Source organism: Salvelinus alpinus, chromosome 18, assembly GCF_045679555.1.
Source record: "Salvelinus alpinus chromosome 18, SLU_Salpinus.1, whole genome shotgun sequence".
NCBI classification, from domain to species: domain Eukaryota; kingdom Metazoa; phylum Chordata; class Actinopteri; order Salmoniformes; family Salmonidae; genus Salvelinus; species Salvelinus alpinus.
The window spans coordinates 10,865,398-10,882,125 of NC_092103.1; the positions used below are offsets into that span (position 1 = coordinate 10,865,398).

Consider the following 16,728-nt stretch of genomic DNA (forward strand, 5'->3'; position numbering starts at 1 on the left):
TGTAGCAACTTTTCTGTAGCTTTCTTTTATGCCTGCAGCTTTCTTTTATGCCTGCTATGTTACTGCAGACACGGCAATCTGAGCCATCCGATTGGCCAGCGTTAGGCCTATAGTGCACTTGATTTGCTCTCTGGGCTCGCCGGGAAGGCAGAGTTTGTACCTTCAGACACATGAAATGGTTCAACTTATTAGCCTCTGATTGGAGTCGGTGTGTTGGATGCTGGGGCGAGTATATGCACCCCTCCGGGTCCCTGGGACCGAGCTTGGGGGACGCTGTCGTAGGCCAAACATGGTAAGAGGCATTCTTAAAATGTCAGCATTGGTGTTGTAATTACCATTGTTATTACTTATTGCCTTTGTTTTTTTGTGCCATTTTTGTATGATGCCTTGGTGGGGTGGGTGAGGAATATATTATTGTCAATGTCTTAATTTGAAAAATGTCAACATAAAGTATATATATTTTTAAAATACAATAACTTTGGATCTCCACACCTTGTTACTGGAATTTTAACATTGCAAAACTAATTAAAATTGTTATTTAAAACAAGTGGCATGGACAAAATGATTGACACTCCGGCCAAGATAACTGCCGACAAATCCTTCTTGCAGACATCAATGAGATAGCTGCACCTTTAAAACTGGCAATTTGGCACTCGTCAGCAGCAAAGCAACCCCACAGCAAACATTGGTGAGGTTCGATAATGATTGTAGGGAGGGAGTTCTTTTCTTTGAATGCTTAATTTGGTCATTGGTAAACATAGGAAGACCCCACTGCTGAAGGAGACAAGAAAGCCTAATTGAACTTCTCAAAAACCCAACTAAACAAGCCTAAATCCTAGGAAACTGTTCTGTGGATCATTGAAACAAAATTAGAGATCTTTGGCTATACAGATCAATGACGACCAAATTAAGTGTTCAATGAAAATAACATCCTCCCTACAATCAAACATGGGGGAGATTTGATAATGCTGTGGGGTTGCTTGCTGGGACTCCCTAAAAACACACCACTTCGATACAGCTACAACCGGAAGCGGCTTTTCATAGCAGGTTAGGAGAGCATTTTCGCTAACCTCATCCTAATTCTCCTAACCTGCTGCGTAAGTCACTTCCGGTCGTAGCTGTATCAAAGTGGCGTGTTTTTAGGGAATCTCTTGCTTGGCTGCCTCTGCTCCTGGGGGCCTTGAACGTGCGCAATGCATCATGAAATGAGCAGATTATCAGGTGTTCGGAGTCTAATGTTCAACCCAGTGTGAAAAAACTGGGTCTCCATTGAAGGTTGTGGTTCTTACAGCATGACAACTCCAAACACACATCAAAAAGCACTAAGTAATGATTCAAGAAAACGCTGAACTGTTCTGGAGTGGCCAGCGAAGAGATGTAAATCCCATCCAAAACCTATGGCGAGATCTGAAAACAGCAGTTGGTCTGAGGGAACCCCTCAAACAATATAGAATTATAGCAGTTTGCTGCTGAAGAGTGGCCCAAATTGCCAGTAGAAAGGTACAGCAAGCTCATTGATGGCTATATGAACCAAAGGCTGTGAATGTCTGTAACTAACGTTTGCCAAAAGGCACCTAATGACTCTCACACCATGAGAAACAAGATTCTCATGATGAAACCAAGATTGAACTCTATGGCCTCAATGCCAAGCGTCACATCTGGAGGAAACTTGGCACCATCCCTACAGCGATGCGTGGTGGCAGCATCATGTTGTGGGGATGTTTTTCAGCGGCAGGGACTGGGAGACTAGTCAGGATCGAGGCAAAGACGAACAGAACAAAATACAGAGAGGTCCTTGATGAAAACCTGAACAGAGTGCTCAGGACCACAGACTGGGGTGAAGGTTCACCTTACAATAGGACAATCCGAAGCACACAGCCATGACAACGCAGGAGTGTACTTGAGTGGCCCAGCCAGAGTCCGGACTTGAACCCGATCGAACATCTCTGGAGAGAACTGAAAATAGCTGTGGAAGCAACGCTCCCCATCCAACCTGACAAAGCTTGAGATAATCTGCAGAGAAACTCACCAAATACAGGTGTGCCAAGTTTGCAGCGTCATACCCAAGAAGACTCGAGGCTGTAATCGCTGCCAAAGGTGCTTCAACAAAGTAGTGAGTAAAGAGTGAATACTTACGTAAATGTGATATTTCCGTATTTTGTTTGTTGATAAATTAGCAAAAACTTCTAAAAACCTGTTTTTGCTTTGTCATTATGGGGTATTGTGTGTAGATTGATGAGGGGGAAAAAACAACTTCATCAATTTTAGAATAAGGTTGTAACGTTACAAAATGTGGAAAAAGTCAAGGGGTCTGAATACTTTCCGAAGGCACTGTATTTGGCAGGAACTGTATCTCTGTCTTATGTTAACCATGAAATTATGTCTATGGGATATTTGCACTAAAATCGATTTAGGATTCATCCCTCATACAGTACCCTCAGTGCAATAGAAGGAAAACTTCTGGCTACTTACTCGCCTTTGATTCTCCCAGCAGCGTAGGCCGCCCTCCACATGTGTCCCTGCAGCTGTTTCAGGGCCGTGGTCTTCCTGTCCGAAGCCATCTGCCACAGCACGTTGTCCACCACCTCCCTGATGGCTTTCTCCTCGTCCGTGTGCCCAGACTGGTCCAGGGCGTGCTGCGCACATGCTCTGTTCAGACGCAGGTCCTCCTCAACCTAACATGATGAAAGGGTCAGCACAGGGTCAAGGGTTAATCAGGGTCATGTTCATTAGGGAGCAGGGTTGGAATTAACCAGACAACTCTTGGGGTTATCCAACGTTGAAGACAGACAGCTCTTGGCCGACAGGAAACTGTTAATTCCAGTAAATGAGATATCATGGTGGCCGCCACGCTATTATGAGAACTTATTACTGTTCTGCATTCTGCAAATCAATAAGCTCATTGGAGGAGGAGAACTCATTAGCTCCATTCACAGACCTCCTGTCTGCATCCCTTATTGAAGAACCCAATGTTACAGAATTTACTGTAGTCAAGTGTTTCTCGGATGTAGATAGCTTTCCATGAATTATGTCAGTGTTCCTCAACCCCCCCTTGTTCTGGTCCGTCAAATGACCGATCTAGTCAGATTTCAAGTGGTAGTTTTGATCTAAAGCAGTCAAGTGATCCTCAAAGGAGTTCAACCACCCTAGTTTGTTTTTATTACACCAGGGAGGGACTGGCAAACAAAGAGCTTCCTGCAGTAGGTCTGCTATACTTAAGCAGCCAGTGAACGTGAGTGCAGCTCTGAACGCTTGTCTCATCGCTTGCACTCATGTCATCCCATCTGACAGGATGCAGGGCACTTAAGGCCGGCAGCTAATCAAATACACCCATTAATCCATGACCTACATAGCTAAACTCAGGAAAAAAAGAAACATCCCTTTTTCAGGACCCTGTCTTTCAAAGATAATTTGGAAAAATCCAAATAACGTCATAGATCATTGTAAGGGGTTTAAACATTGTTTCCTATGCTTGTTCAATTAACCATAAACAACTAATGAACATGCACCTGTGGAACGGTCGTTAAGACACTAACAGAGGCAATTAAGGTCAGAGTTATGAAAACCTATTTTTAGTGTCCTAAGTTTTTCTACTAGAGGTCGACCGATTATGATTTTTCAACGCCGATACTGATTATTGGAGGACCAAAAAAAAGCGATACCGATTAAATCGGCCGATTTTTAAATTGTCATTATTACAAATAAAAATAACAATACTGAATGAACACTTACTTTAACTTAATATAATACATCAATAAAATCAATTTAGCCTCAAATAAATAATGAAACATGTTCAATTTGGTTTAAATAATGCAAAAACAAAGTGTTGGAGAAGAAAGTAAAAGTGCAATATGTGCCATGTAAAAAAAGCTAACGTTTAAGTTCCTTGCTCAGAACATGAGAACATATGAAAGCTGGTGGTTCCTTTTAACATGAGTCTTCAATATTCCCAGGTAAGAAGTTTTAGGTTGTAGTTCTTATAGGAATTATAGGACTATTTCTCTCTATACGATTTTGTATTTCATATACCTTTGACTATTGGATGTTCTTATAGGCACTTTAGTATTGCCAGTGTAACAGTATAGCTTCCATCCCTCTCCTCGCCGCTACCTGGGCTCGAACCAGGAACACATCGACAACAGCCACCCTCAAAGCAGCGTTACCCATGCAGAGCAAGGGGAACAACTACTCCAAGTCTCAGAGCGAGTGATGTTTGAAACGCTATTAGCGCGCACCCCGCTAACTAGCTAGCAATTTCACATCGGTTACACCAGCCTAATCTCGGGAGTTGATAGGCTTGAAGTCATAAACAGCGCACTAGCTGCCGGCAAACGCACGAAAGTGCAGTTTGAATGAATGCTTACGAGCCTGCTGCTGCATACCGTCGCTCAGTCAGACTGCTCTATCAAATCATACACTTAATTATAATAAACACACAGAAATACGAGCCTTTGGTCATTAAAATGGTCGAATCCGGAAACTATAATTTAGAAAACAAGACGTTTATTCTTTCAGTGAAATAAGGAAACGTTCCGTATTTTATCTAACAGATGGCATCCCTAAGTCTAAATATTGCTGTTACATTGTACAACCTTCAATGTTATGTCATAATTATGTACAACTCTGGCAAATTAATTACGGCCTATGTTAGGAATAAATGGTCTTCACACAGTTCGCAATGAGCCATGTGGCCCAAACTGCTGCATATACCGACTGCTTGCACGGAACGCAAGAGAAGTGACACAATTTCCCTAATTATAAGAAATTCATGTTAGCAGGCAATATTAACTAAATATGCAGGTTTAAAAAATATATACTTGTGTATTGATTTTAAAGAGAGGCATTGATGTTTATGGTTAGGTACATTGGTGGAACGACAGTGCTTTCTTCACAAATGCGCTTGTTAAATCGTCGAAGTAGGCGCATCGATTATATGCAATTCCATTCCTAGGCCGTCATTAAAAATAAGAATGTGTTCTTAACTGACTTGCCTAGTTAAATAAAGGTTATAAAAAAATATATATACTTAAAAAATAATGTGTCCAAAAATACCGATTACCGATTGTTATGAAAACTTTAAAAATCGTCCCTAATTAAAATCGGCCATTCCGATTAATCGGTCGACCTATACTTTCTACTGACTCTGAAAAACACCAAAAGAAAGATGCCCAGGGTCCCTGCTCATCTGCGTGAACGTGCCTTAGGCATGCTGCAAGGAGGCATGAAGACTGGAGATGTGGCCAGGGCAATAAATTGCAATGTCCGTACTGTGAGACGCCTAAGACAGCGCTACAGGGAGACAGGACGGACAGCTGATCATCCTCGCAGTGGCAGACCACGTGTAACACCACCCGCACAGGACCGGTACATCCGAACATCACACCTGCGGGACAGGTACAGGATGGCAACAACAACTGCCCGAGTTACACCAGGAACGCACAATCCCTCCATCAGTGCTTAGACTGTCCGCAATAGGCCGAGAGAGGCTAGACTGAGGGCTTATAGGCCTGTTGTAAGGCAGGTCCTCACCAGACATCACCGGCAACAACGTCGCCTATGGGCACAAACCCACCGTCGCTGGACTAGACAGGACAGGCAAAAAGTGCTCTTCACTGACGTGTCGCGGTTTTTTTTCACCAGGGGTGATGGTCGGATTCGCCTTTATCGTTGAGGAATGAGCGTTACACAGAGGCCTGTACCCCGGAGCGGGATCAATTTGGAGGTGGAGGGTCCGTCATGGTCTGGGGCGGTGTGTCACAGCATGATCGGACTGAGCTGGTTGTCATTGCAGGCAATTTCAACGCTGTGCGTTACAGGGAAGACACCCTCTTCCCTCATGTGGTACCCTTCCTGCAGGCTCATCCTGACATGACCCTCAAGCATGACAATGCCACCAGCCATACTGCTTGTTCTGTGCGTGATTTCCTGAAAGACAGGAATGTCAGTGTTCTGTCATGTCCAGCAAAGAGACCGGATCTCAATCCCATTGAGCACGTCTGGGACCTGTTGGATCGGAGGGTGAGGGCTAGGGCCATTCCCCCCCAGAAATGTCCGGGAACTTGCAGGTGCCTTGTTGGAAGACTGGGGTAACATCTCACAGCAAGAACTGGAAAATCTGGTGCAGTCCATGAGGAGATGCACTGCAGTACTTAATGCAGCTGGTGGCCACACCAGATACCGACTGTTACTTTTGATCCCCCCTTTGTTCAATTTCTGTTAGTCACATGTCTGTGGAACTTGTTCAGTTTGTCTCAGTTGTTGAATCTTATGTTCATACAAATATTTACACGTTAAGTTTGCTGAAAATAACCGCAGTTGACAGTGAGAGGATGTTTATTTTTTTTGCTGAGTTTATATATTTGGGCTAAACCCAAACCCACTGTAGACACCCAACTCTGAATTGCTGATTCATTTAATGTACTAATCTGATGCATACCACATAAGCAATCATTAACAGGCTCAACAAAGAACAAGGTACATGTTTTCACCCAGAATGTATGCATGAGTGTCTGTCTGATTGTGTGCAGTCACTGCTGACTGCTCATCATTGTCCACGGTTTTCAGAAAACCAGTTACCTGTTTCTTCAGGAGATGCACATCTTGTTTGCATTCATCTTCTTCCCAATGCGCAGACAGATGCTCTTCAAGATGATCTTTGATGTATGGGAATAAAATGTCCTACAGGAGAAAATAGCACCATTAGCATATAGCTACCTAGCTGTCATTCATTACCCAGTGTGCACCATTTGACTCCCCTTGTTCATGGATGTTGAAAAGACATTGAAATTTGGTCTGTCCACCCTGTCCTTGATTTCAAGGTCTACAGGTGTTTTTGGACGTCTATAATTGGTTCAGCTTTGGCCCGGACCGGCTTAGATTTGGCCACGTCTATGATTGGTTCAGATTTGGCCCGGTCCAAATCATAGACGTCCATCTTTCACAAGTTGAGAGCACAGTACAGTAGAGCACAGTACAGTTGAGTATAGTTCAGTACAATACAGTAGAGCAGCTTAGCGTAAACTACAGTATAATGTACTATATTGTACTGTAAGGAATTAATCTACTGTGCTCTACTGTACTTAGCTCAAATTTAGACACCTTTAATCATTTAATTTATTAATAAACTGGGTCTGAAGGGCAATCCATAGCGACAGCTTGCGAGATACCACCAAACCCGTTGCTGTACCGTTTTAGCATCACGCGCCCAGTGTTGGGGATGCTACCCCCACCCCCTCCAATCTAATTGAAAGATTCCTAAGCTGTGCACTCGCATGGCACGCTTTCACATCTAGACAGGTAAACAGACTGCCTGCAATCATACCAAATCCTGCCTGTGGTTCACGAGCACTAGCCAGAGGCTGCGATATACATTGTTATTTTATTGACTGTATCAAATCGATGTAAAGCAAGCAAGCTATGCTAACGGTGTTAATTTTGGCAGCTATTTTAGATTTAATCTTAAAATACCTTTTAGTCTTCGTCACCGTTTGATAATTTCATCCTTCGTTAGTTTTAGTTCAGTCCACTAAACCTCTGGACAATTTTAGTCTAGTTTTAGTCACAGCCATTTTAGGTCACGATATAGTCAGTGAATATTTTTCTATTAAATAATGAATATTTAGGCAACCTCTAACTTCCATCATGTGCACATTCAGATAGGCCTAGACGGACAAGGCTACTATCCCCTTGTATACCTTCGCTGGCAACATTGATATTATGGCAGATTGTAACCAATGCCATCCATAATTAACCATGTAGGGTATAAAGCCTACAGGTTACACAATTTACAACTGATTTTCTCCCCATCATAACCATCAAGAGGTTAAATAAGTGGTTTCCTTGAAAAGTGGATAATTTTTGCTTTCCAAAAATGCCAGAAGTATTACTGTACTACTAATAAATCAACAAATATTCATTTTTCCCCATTGGAAAAAAGCAACCGCAACTCGCTTGTTGACCGCGACACGAGAGCGGCCACACAGATGAATGCAAAAATATCCTACATTAAAGTAAGAGAGAGAGTGTAAACATTGTTTCTAGTTGAGGTTAGTTACAAATCAAGTGTCTTGGCTTCAGATCAGTTCAAAAGATTGACGAGTAACTGAAGTGACCACCTGGGAGCTGTTTGGGAGACCACACAACTGAAACATTTTAATTCTGCCAATGAGAGGATTGCATGAAATATTCTGCATGCATGAAGGTTTAGGAATAGACAAAACAGATGAAAAGGAGCTTGATGTCAAATTGATTGTCCATTACTGTCACATGGAACTGTCACATTTGCCAAATAAAATGAAAAGTTATTAGTAATAGTTTGTCAAGAAAAATAGGTTGATGAGTAGTTGTTGATGAAATTAACACTATACCAGCCAACTACCTAGCTAGCAAGAATAAGTGTGGCCATTTTTCCACGCTTCCTGTCCTTTTCTACAACAAATCAATTTAGATTTAACAGCCTACCTGTTGTTCGCTAGTTGTAGTCTACTCCTCATTAAAGTAACATATTTCCGTAATTTTAATTCCATTTTGCGTTCCACTTCATCTACTAGACTACAACTCCAGTCCTCCGGGGCCTGATTGGTGACACACTTTTGCACCAGCCCCAACTAACACACCTGATTCTAATGATAAACTAATGATCTTCAGGTTTAGAATGCAATTAGTTTAGTCAGCTGCATTTGCTAGGGATGGGGAAAAAGTGACACCACTCCGGCTCCCCGAGGACTGGTGTTGCCAAATCCCTGCTCCAACTGTACTGTCGCTTTAACAAGTGGCATTTTATTTTATGTGTTGCACATCATAACTACATTCAAAAGTGTGTCAAATATGCCATCGTACATGACCAAAAGTATGTGGACACCTGCTCGTTGAACATCTCGTTCCAAAATCATGGGCATTAATAACGGAGTTGGTCCTCCTGTTGCTATAATAGCCTCCACTCTTCTGGGAAGACTTTCCACTAGATTTTGGAACATTGCTGCAGGGACTTGCTTCCATTCAGCCACAAGAGCATTAGTGAGGTCGGGCACTGATGTTGCGCGATTAGGCCTGGCTCGCAGTTGGCGTTCCAATTCATCCCAAAGGCGTTTGATGCCGTTGATGTCAGGGCTTCCACACCGATCTCTACAAACCATTTCTGTATATACCTCACTTTGTGCACAGGGGCATTGTCATGTTGAAACAGGAAAGGACCTTCCCAAACTATTGCCACAAAGTTGGAAGCACAGAATCGTCTAGAATGTAATTGTATACTGTAGATTTAAGATTCCCCTTCACTAGAACTAAGGGGCCTAGCCCGAACCATGAAAAATAGCCCCAGACCATTATTCCTCCTCCACCAAACTTTACAGTTGGCACTATGCATTGAGGCAGGTAGCGTTCTCCTGGCATCCGCCAAACCCAGATTCATCCGTCGGACTGCCAGATGGTGAAGCGTGATTCATCACTCCAGAGAACGCGTTCCCCCTGCGCCAGAGTCCAATGGCGGCGAGCTTTACACCCTTCCGGCTGATGCTTGGCATTGTGCATGGTGATCTTAGGCTTGTGTGCGGTTGCTCGGCCATGGAAACTCCTTGCAAGAAACTCCCGAACAGCTTTGTGCTGACATTGCTTCCAGTGGCAGTCTGGAACTTGGTAGTGAGTGTAGCATCCGAGGACAGATGTTTTCTGAGCGTTATGCGCATCAGTGGTCCCATTCTGTGAGCTTGTGTAGCCTACCACTTTTCTGCTGAGCCGTTATTGATTCTAGACGTTTCCACTTTACAATAACAACACTTACAGTTGACCGGGGCAGCTCTAACAGGGCAGACATTTGAATGGGTGTCAACGTACGTACGTACGAGATATATATACACACACACACACTTGTATGTAGTAATATCATATGAATAATTGTATTTAATTCAGACAAAGCCCTTTAAATTGTGAAAAAGAAAAATAGGCCTATATTCTTTTGTTAAAAGAAATGTATACTCTCGCAAGTAATCAAATACTGACATCCATTCGGATATTCGATTAACCATACCCATCTGTAATGCAAACGACATCTACCAATTACGGATTCCGTCCAACACGGGACACGTGCTGCTAAAACAGGTACAGTCATTGGCCGAGTACTAATCTTGCACACTGCTATGCAATGCACAAAGACCAAACATTACTGTTTAAATAACTGTATTTGCGGTTGTAACTGTATGTGACGGCAAGCTTCGTAGGGTTATACTGTACTGTCCAAACTTGACATAGAATTCCGGTACAGCCCAACCAAATTTACTATTGTTTGGGCGCAGAGCTCATTAGAATAATACCCAGCATGCTTTGCAAGTGTTCCTTCTCACATATACATTTTGGGCTTTAGCAGACACTCTTATCCAGAGCAACTTACAGTCAGTGCATTCAACTAAGGTAGATAAACAACCACATATCACAGTTAAAGAAATACACTTTTCTGTAACCATTACTGAGAATGAAAGTTCAGACAAACATGATCACTGACAGTTTCAAAGCTTTTGAAAAAGCTGTGACAGATGGGGAGAAATAATAAATATTCCATGCTGAAATCTTCAGCTTGCTCCATTTTCCTAGGAATAAAAAAAAGAATGTGATAATGCTTTCTTAATTGACATGTAGATAAGTGAATGTGTACGGTTGAAATTTGGCCATAGAAACATTGTCTGTAAAATATTGATTTTCAATTTCCATTCAGAACGGAAAATTAACCAAATTCCAACGTCTGGATAAGACGTATTTTCAACGTCAATTTGCTCATTGGGTAGCAATCGGTCTAGCAAAGAACTCCCTTGTACTTGCAAGCTACAGTACACACCTCAAATGCCATATATTAGTCTCAGCTTGTTGTCCTACCTTTACAAACGTTATTGGTGTCGTGGTGCCTTCAATATCCAGCAAAAGTGCGGTAGTATTAGCAGGGATTGAAACCGTAGCCATGTTTCTGTCTAAATCCGCCTAGTATAGCGATTGTTAGCTTAGCTATCTACTCGGCTATTCAGGTTGGAAAAATACGCTAGCAAACCTAAGAGAGAGGACAACCAATTCCTTTCCAAGTCGTGTTAGGTTCCTTTTCAATTAGCTAATGTTGGGTAGTGGAGGCTCGTCACGTCAGCAGACATGTAACAGCCAGACAGACCCATTTGAACGTTCTCAACACATGGAGCGTGCATAATAATAGCCGAGTGCCCAGGAAGTGTTCTGCTTCTTTGGTATCTTCTTCTTTGATTAGGCTTAACGGCGGTTGGCAGCCAGTAAATGTTGCATTACCGCCACCTACTAGACTGGAGTACAACTCCCTTATACTTTGCTTGAATATAAATTAACAAATACCCTACCATTTAACATTACACACACACACAAAAAAAATACCACCCTACTCCATGATTCAAATCTATTTATTCCTACCTCAGGCCAACAACCTGAAAGGGTGGGACACCACCACTTAACACACGTTGTAACTCCGATGACAAGTCTCGCACACTCAAATACCTCTCTGCAGCTGCCACCACAACCTAAATTTTCGGGCCACCTATGTTCCATTCCTGCAGTACAGTTGATAACCATTGCTAGAAATGCCAAAAAATCCAAACTTACTGAAACATCTACAGTTGAAGTCGGAAGTTTACATACACTTACGTTTGAGTCTTTAAACTTGTTTTTCAACCACTCCACAGATGTCTTGTTAACAAACTATAGTTTTGGCAAGTCGGTTAGGACATCTACTTTGTGCATGATACAAGTAATTTTTCCAACAATTGTTAACAGACAGATTATTTCACTTATAATTCACTGTATCACAATTCCAGTGGGTCAGAAGTTTACATACACTAAGTTGACTGAGCCTTGAAACAGCTTGGAAAATTCCAGAAAATTATGTCATAGCTTTAGAAGCCTCTGATAGGTTAATTGACATCATTTGAGTCAATTGGCGGTGTACCTGTGGATGGATTTCAAGGCCTACCTTCAAACTCAGTGCCTCTTTGCTTGACATCATGGGAAAATCAAAAGAAATCAGCCAAGATCTCAGAAAAAAAATTGTAGACCTCCACAAGTCTGGTTCATCGTTGAGAGCAATTTCCAAATGCCTGAAGATACCACATTCATCTGTACAAACAATAGTACGCAAGTATAAACACCATGGGACCACGCAGCCGTCATACCGCTCAGGAAGGAGACACATTCTGTCTCCTAGAGATGAACGTACTTTGCTGCGAAAAGCGCAAATCGATCCCAGAAAAACAGCAAAGGACCTTGAGAAGATGCTGGAGGAAACAGTTACAAAAGTATCTATTTCACAGTAAAACAAGTCCTATATCGACATAAGCTGAAAGGCCGCTCAGCAAGGAAGAAGCCACTTCCAAAACCGCCATAAAAAAGACAGACTACGGTTTGCAACTGCACATGGGGACAAAGATCCAACTTTTTTGAGAAATGTCCTCTGGTCTGATGAAACAAAAGTAGAACTGTTTGGCCATAATGACTATCTTTATATTTGGAGGAAAAAGGGGGACGCTTGAAAGCCGAAGAACACCATCCCAACCGTGAAGCACGGGGGTGGCAGCATCATGTTGTGGGGGTGCTTTGCTGCAGTAGGGACTGGTGCACTTCACAAAATAGATGGCATCATGAGGAAGGGACAATTATATGGATATATTGAAGCAACATCTCAAGACATCAGTCAGGAAGTTAAAGCTTGGTCGCAAATGGGTCTTCCAAATGGACAATGACCCCAAGCATACTTCCAAAGTTATGGCTTAAGGAAAACAAAGCCTAGGTATTGGAGTGGCCATCACAAAGCCCTGACCTCAATCCTATAGAAAATTTGTGGGCAGAACTGAAAAAGCATCTGCGAGCAAGGAGGCCTACAATCCTGACTCAGTTACACCAGCTCTGTCAGGATGAATGGGCAAAAAGTCACCCAACTTATTGTGGGAAGCTTGTGGAAGGCTACCTGAAAGGTTTGACCCAAGTTAAACAATTTAAAGGCAATGCTACCAAATACTTATTGAGTGGATGTAAACTTCTGACCCACTGGGAATGGGATGAAAGAAATAAAAGCTGAAATAAATCATTCTCTCTACTATTATTCTGACATTTCACATTCTTAAAATTATGTGGTGATCCTAACTGACCTAAGACAGGGAATTTTTACTAGGATTAAATGTCAGGAATTGTGAAAAACTGAGTTTAAATGTATTTGGCTAAGGTGTATGTAAACTTCTGACTTCAACTGTATCAGTTGCTGATCCCTCTGTACTGGTACAGATCTACTACTCACACCACTCCTCTCAGGATCCCTCCACCTTGGCCCTTCTTCCTCTACTTTCTTCACTGCCTCAGCATATGACAACTTCTGCACTACTTTAATCCTGGAAACCTCAACCTGCCTCTCTCACACCTGACATTTCTGATCCCCAGCCCCATGAGCACCCCTACAATTTTTATTTCACCTTTATTTAACCTTTACAACCTTTACAACCTAACCTTTACAATTAACACATACTGTACCACTACCTTCCCCAATGCTACACATTCCTTTGTCTCATGTTCTTCTGCACACTTCTAACACCTAGGAACCTCCCTCCTACACACTGCTGCCACATGCCCATAAGCTTGACACCTGTAACAACGGAATGTATTCAGCACAAAAGCTCATACAGGATAACTTATATATCCTAACATCACTTTGTCAGGCAAAAACATCAAAACTCAAAAGAACAGACAATGACTATTCTATTTCACCACTCACGCCCCCCTGTCTGCGTCGGACCAAACTACGAGCATCACAAACCTTCTTTGGTATAATGGCCTTTGCAACAATTATATGTGCATTCCGCCACCTACTGTGTGGCTGGATAACAAAGATCCCAAAAAGGAAATAATGCAGGGTTAAAAAAGTTTTTTAAAGTATATTATATTATATATATATATATACACACACACACAAGCTATCAATAACGAAATTTAAATTAAACAATCCGCCTGCTTTTCGCACAACATTTTAATCAGGTCCCTAACTCAGGCACAGACGGATCCTGTGAGGGCGGGACATTTGAGGCCCAAAAACGTATCGGCTGCAGATATAATGATGTCCAGCTCCTTGTAATTCTTAGACATGTGCAGTACCATTAATAACTGTGGCTATAATTCTACAAAATCCACTTTCTTCACAACAAGTGTATCCAGATTACTTGATTGACTTCTAACATTTGCAACTGGTTGTGGTGCATCAGAGGAAGGCCCTAAAAATTGTCAAAGACCCCAGCCACCCCAGTCATAGACTGTTCTCTCTACTAGGACAAAAAGGCTTCTCAACAGGTTTTACCCCCAAGCCATAAGACTCCTGAACAGGTAACCAAATGGTTACCCGGACTATTTGCATTGTGTGCCCCAACCCCTCTTTTACGCTGCTGCTACTCTCTGTTTATCTTATATGCATAGTCACTTTAACTATACATTCATGTACATGTAATGGATGTGAAATGGCTAGCTAGTTAGCGGTGGTGCGCGCTAATAGCGTTTCAATCGGTTACGTCACTCGCTTTGAGACCTTGAAGTAGTGGTTCCCCTTGCTCTTGCAAGGGCCGCGGCTTTTGTGGAGCGATGGGTAACGATGGTGGGTGACTGTTGTTGATGTGTGCAGAGGGTCCCTGGTTCGAGCCCGGGTATGGGCGAGGGGTGGGACGTAAAGTTATACTGTTACATACATACTACCTAAATTGGCCCGACCAACCAGTGCTCCCGCACATTGGCTAACCGGGCTATCTGCGTTGTGTCCCACCACCCGCCAACCCCTCTTTTTACGCTTCTGCTACTCTCTGTTCATCATATATGCATAGTCACTTTAACGATACCTACATGTACATACTACCTCAATAAGCCTGACTAACAGGTGTCTGTATATAGCCTTGCTTCTCTTTTTTCAAATGTCTTTTTACTGTTGTTTTATTTCTTTACTTACCTACACACACACACACATACCTTTTTTTCCCGCACCATTGGTTAGAGCCTGTAAGTAAGCATTTATTTGTAAGGTCTACACCTGTTGTATTCGGCGCACGTGATTTGATTTGATCCACCACATCTTCTTCAGCACTGTGGCCTCTTGCCCCTTCAACGCTATCACCGCCTCCACATAGGACCTTTACTTACAAGACCTTAACAACAATGCAGTTTTAAGAAAATAGTGTTAAGAAAATATTTCCAAAATTAACAGGTTAGTCGAGGTAATTGGTACATGTGGGTAGGAGTAAAGTGATTATGCATATATAATAATACTTTTTTGAAGGCAAACCACTATTTTCACAAAGGAGATTTTACAATTTTTTTAGTGGGTGTGGGACAGGCATGGGGCATGCGCAATCAAATGTCCCATCCCAAGTATTCCACAGTCCACATATTGTAGAATGCGTTCTTTTCCAAACCAGCCAAGCCAAAATGTGTAAAGCATTGCATAATTAACCATATCAAGAGATTATCTGCTCTGGCGTAACTAATTATGAGGCCAGAATACTTGAAGAGATCACAAAAAGTGAAGCTACAGTGCCTCAGCATGTTTGGTACCATAGAGTTTCTAACCCCATAGGTACAACATCGCGAGATTTCCGGGAACGCTTGTAAAACAGACCAAACAGAAGTCAATGAGAGAAGTGAAATATTCGTCCTTAGTTGTTCATTTTCTAGAAATCTAAAGGCACAACCTAGATTCGGGATAATGTCTTAAGTAGCTGAACATGTTACTACTCCAACCTCGCGAAAGTGACAAACTGACACGTTTTCATTTTCGTAGAAAATTACTTTATATCGAAGGAGTACCTTTGAGTTGACGGCTTGCACATGCGCAATTTGGCGCCAGACGACCGTTTAGACCCGATGACATGTTTCTACGCATGAGTTTATTTAGCAAGCCAACGTCGCCATGACATCGCCTACAAGTGTGAGTGGGGATTTCTATTGGATGAACAGTTTTAGCCTATCGTCATACTGTACTGTATTTATTGGTATTTGTATGAGGTCAAAGCGCATGTGAGGTCTGAAAATAAACACTAGATGGCGACAGAAATGCTTGCTTTGGCTATCTCTAGCTGTGCAGATACTGTGTCTCCAACTGTGCTGCTCCTGGAGAAATATTACAGTATCTGTCTGGCTGTTGCAGAGATGTTTGAAACTTATTTTCAGTTTCTTTGGTGTATGTTGAATGTTGATTACAATGGAAATCATATGCCGCATTTCGTTTTGACGCAACAAAAAAGGGCATTTACTGTGCTGACAATTTTACCACAAAACCTCTATTTTGCCAAAATCTGAGATTTTAAAATAAATTGCATTTGGTAAAATGAAGAAATATTTAAATCAGGAAGTTGTTTGTAATGATGATGATCTAGGATCAGCTTTAACATTCCCAATCATAACCATAGTCCTTTACGTAAAAACTCAAAGCTGAGGTCGGACCAGAGCTTGTAGCAAAGATCACAGCGCCTCCCCCACTGAGAACGGTTGTGATTTGATTTATTAGGATCCCCATTAGCCAACGCCAATGGAGACAGCTAGTCTTACTGAGGTCTGACATATAACGAAAAAAACATTACAAACAAGACTTTACAATTTACATACATTTAAGAACATGTAGTGTGTGTGTGTGTGTGTGTGTGTGTGTGTGTGTGTGTGTGTGTGTGTGTGTGTGTGTGTGTGTGTGTGTGTGTGTGTGTGTGTGTGTGT

At 42.2% G+C, this 16,728-nt stretch overlaps 1 protein-coding gene across 2 annotated transcripts in view; it reads right to left on the reverse strand.

Moving 5' to 3' along the window:
• The window catches only part of LOC139543743 (enolase-phosphatase E1), a 28,994-nt gene that overhangs the window by 6,222 nt on the left and 6,044 nt on the right, over positions 1–16,728 (reverse strand). The window contains exons 1-3 of one of the 2 annotated variants that reach the window (XM_071350120.1): positions 10,864–11,276; positions 6,577–6,678; positions 2,473–2,675 (exon numbers count right to left, since the gene is read on the reverse strand). In XM_071350120.1, coding sequence (XP_071206221.1) covers positions 2,473–2,675; positions 6,577–6,678; positions 10,864–10,947 — 389 coding nt within the window. In that variant the 5' untranslated portion in view covers positions 10,948–11,276. Of the gene's footprint in view, positions 1–2,472; positions 2,676–6,576; positions 6,679–10,863; positions 11,277–16,728 lie in introns of those variants that run through there. The other variant, XM_071350121.1, reaches the window with a different exon arrangement.